Source organism: Octodon degus, unplaced genomic scaffold (genome assembly GCF_000260255.1).
Source record: "Octodon degus isolate 3935 unplaced genomic scaffold, OctDeg1.0 scaffold00117, whole genome shotgun sequence".
NCBI classification, from domain to species: Eukaryota; Metazoa; Chordata; class Mammalia; order Rodentia; family Octodontidae; genus Octodon; species Octodon degus.
Window position 1 is genome coordinate 300,558 of NW_004524693.1, and position 3,410 is coordinate 303,967.

The following is a 3,410-nucleotide window of genomic DNA, read 5'->3' on the forward strand; positions in this document are numbered from 1 at the left end:
CTATGTGTATAACAGCACAATTTGTGATAGCCAAATCTTGGAAACAACCAAGATACCCATCACCTGAGGAATGGAGAAAAAAATGTGGTATTTTTATACAATGGAGTATTACTCAGCTATGAAGAATGATAAACTCGAAGCCTTTATATTGAAGTGGATGCCACTTGAACATATACTCATAAATGAAATAAACCAGACACACATATGTAAATATCATTTAGTTTCCCTAGTATAAGAACTCGAAAGAAAAATACAAATAGAAATGTATAATACAAGTAAAAGGAAAGCAAGAACTCGAGGACTAACTAATTAAGAGAGGGAAAGGAGAAGAGCTAGGAAACATGACGGTGACAAGCCATGCAGTTATATGTAGAAGATGGGGAAGGCAATGATCCTGAGAATCTTCAGAAGATTTTGGAATCCAGCAGTTAATTGGAATGATTCTCACCCTGACTAACTATATATACTGACACCTGTGAACTAAGCAACTGCACTGAAGATCACAATTTGTAATAGTTTCATGCTTGGAGTGCCTGTTATTCTGGTCTTCTGAATATGGGGTGCTTGTCATGACATGCCAGTTGCTGCTGTGCTGTCTCTCGGGTAGATGATTGTTCAAAAAGAAGAGGGTGGTGGATAAAGGCTGGAGACAGGAAAAGGAATGTTGTGGGACTGTCCTGCTTCAAGGTTGTATATGGTGAGATTTTTGGACTTACGTGTAAATGTAAGAATTATATAATTCTTTATGCCTATTTTTTAAATATATTCTAATTTTTAAATGTTTTTTCATCATATTCTGTAGGGACTTAAAGTTGAACATATCAATACTTGATGAAAAATACCTGTTCCATGTTATCCCTAAGATGTTTGATATTCAGACAGATAGTGAGGTTAAGCTTAACAGCCTAGGCTGTATGGTAATAACAATAAGCTTCTCTTCTGGAGGGTTAACAGCCTAAGTTTGCAGACCAAAATTAGAGAAAAAGGAGGGCCACAAGGAAAGCCAACATTTTGGCCCTAGCCTTCCAAGGTCAATTAAGACTGAGGACATATGAGAACTTGTACTGTAATGTCATGTAACTCAGTAGTGTCCCAAATTTTCTTTTTTTTTTCTTTTTACAGTGTAACAAAATGTATTTTCATAAGTAATTATGGACATGTAATATAGTTAAAATATTGCAAAGCATTTTGCATAGAGAATTTATAGACCACATTTAACAATATAATCTAGTTGTTTAAAGCAAAATTTTTTTAAAAATCTAGTTGTTTAAGAACTCCAGGGTCAGGGAGATAGCTCAGTAGAATAAATACTTGCCTAACAATCACAGGATCCTGAGTTCAATCCCCAGTACTGCAAGAAATTTTTTAAAAATTAAGAAAAAAAGAACTCCAGCCTAATTTTCAAAAGATCCAAAGTATTAAATCATTTTATGGTATAAGACACCATAAGCTTATCTATGAAAACAGCAGGTAGATTTTTTGTCCTAACAGAACAGAAAAAAACAGTTAAGCCAAAAAATTCACATTAGGAATTTGAAACTAGCTGGTCAACTGAAGCCTAATAGCAGCCTTTGTGTATCAGATTTTATCAAAAATTCCAAGCATATTACATTTATTCTTTAGCAAAACTTCCTTTTGATAACTGAAAATTTTGCAATTTTTTCATGTTTGTGAAAAATACCTGTTAATTTCAAGTACCGATGTTACCCTTGAGATGCGGATGGTCCTGCACTTCTGCTCTAAGTGAACCTGGGTCTGTAACAGGGACACTGAAACGTGCTAAAAAAAACTATTGGTCTTAGAGAAGCTTTACTCATGAATAAACTGTGAGCCATTTACTGACCATATATACTTCCAGCTCTAAAACAACCAGACAGATGAAACCCCAGCTCTAGACTGACCCTTTTATAGCACAGCAGGTCAGGCAGCACTTCTGAAGCACCATGACCTATCAGCGCAGCTTTCAATAGTGCCCGACACTGATTTTCCCTGTAAACAGAAGTAAAATACTTTGTTATGGACAGACTTTTTGAATACTCATAGCGGGCACTTTCTGGTGTGTAGGTGGACAAGATATATCCTTTGCTTTCTAAGACTCTATCAAGTACTTTGCTTTCCATTTCAATTTATCTAACATTCTCCACAGTTCTGTCTGACCCACTGGCATTCTGTGACACTCTGCAGTTTCCCACTGCCATTACTGTAATCCCTGCCACTCATTCCTCTTTGCTGCAGCCTGGACATCCCCCATCTTTGCCTGTTATGTACTTGGGTGATTAATGTTAGCACTTCCTCAAAAGTCAAGTCTTCCATAAATATAACTCATCAGAGTTTCTGATCACTACTTCTTCAAGCTTTGTGGTGAACTTCAGATATTCCCTGTAGCAATATTCTTTCAGAATGCTACTCAGAAATAATATTTTCAAAAAGAGTCATTGAGGGTTGTCGTAAAAATATTGAATTAAGAAAGTGATGAAGAGACATATAACCCTAAAGAAATGCACAGCTTAGGAAAAGATGCCTCTAGTGTGCTGTCAGCTCCAACCAAGGCAATTAACACCACTAACAACTTTGGTGGGTGACATCGGCGTACGCACATAATGGTCAGACCAAGAAATTAAATTTCTGTTCTTTTGGTATTTAATTAAAACTTATATGACTCATTAAGCTTGAAAACTTAAGCTGCACATGACAAAAACAGTTAAATATTCGTTGGTAGGTCTATTATACTTATCACAAAATGTATATTTAAGAATCTATATATGAGTCTATAACATTCTATCAAGCAAATTGCCATCTGTGATCCATAATTAATCTTTGTACAATTTTTAACTCAAAGACAATTACATAACATTTAGGAAATTTTAATTTTCCAAATATACTCACACAAAATCATCAGAACTATTTTTCAGGTAAAAAAATAGCTGCATGATCCACATGCCACCAATGAACTCCCTACTGGTGAAGTGGCAGTCACCATAGCATGACTTTCCATGGCAGTGGCACTGTTCATGCATAGGCTCTTCCTCTTGGCATGAAGAATGCAAAAACAAGAAGGGACAAGAGCCACCCTTCATTGTTTCCTTGAGTCTTGGGTGTCTTCATTGTGTGATACCTGTTTTCACTAAAATAGCAATTTTTATTCTGAAAGGTAATCGTATGTTCCCAGTAGATATTAGCAACTTCCAACACGATCTCTAGGGATAATTCACAGTTCTGAACCATGCTTCAGAAAAACATTTCCAGCAGTCTGTGCAGGATTTATTCCTATTCCATCATTGGTAATAATTGCACTTGTTGCTGCAGGAACTTTAAATTCTTCTGCAGCAAACTTTAAGACTGCTGTGAAAGGTGTACTTTCAGGAACACTCAGTACTTTGTATGGCAGCCTTGGGTCCGACGTCAGCATG

The 3,410-nt window shown here is 36.2% G+C and overlaps 1 protein-coding gene across 1 annotated transcript; it reads right to left on the reverse strand.

Moving 5' to 3' along the window:
• Nucleotides 1-3,208: 3,208 nt before the first annotated feature.
• Nucleotides 3,209-3,409, reverse strand: LOC105743330 (ubiquitin-fold modifier 1). The gene has a single exon (XM_012516648.1). The coding sequence runs from the start codon at nucleotides 3,407-3,409 to the stop codon at nucleotides 3,209-3,211; it is 201 nt and encodes a 66-aa protein (XP_012372102.1).
• Nucleotide 3,410: the final 1 nt, after the last annotated feature.

What these genes read in the sequence shown, in the direction of transcription:
- LOC105743330 (XM_012516648.1), bottom strand. Translation starts at nt 3,409, where the DNA reads ATGCTGACGTCGGACCCAAGGCTGCCATACAAAGTACTGAGTGTTCCT.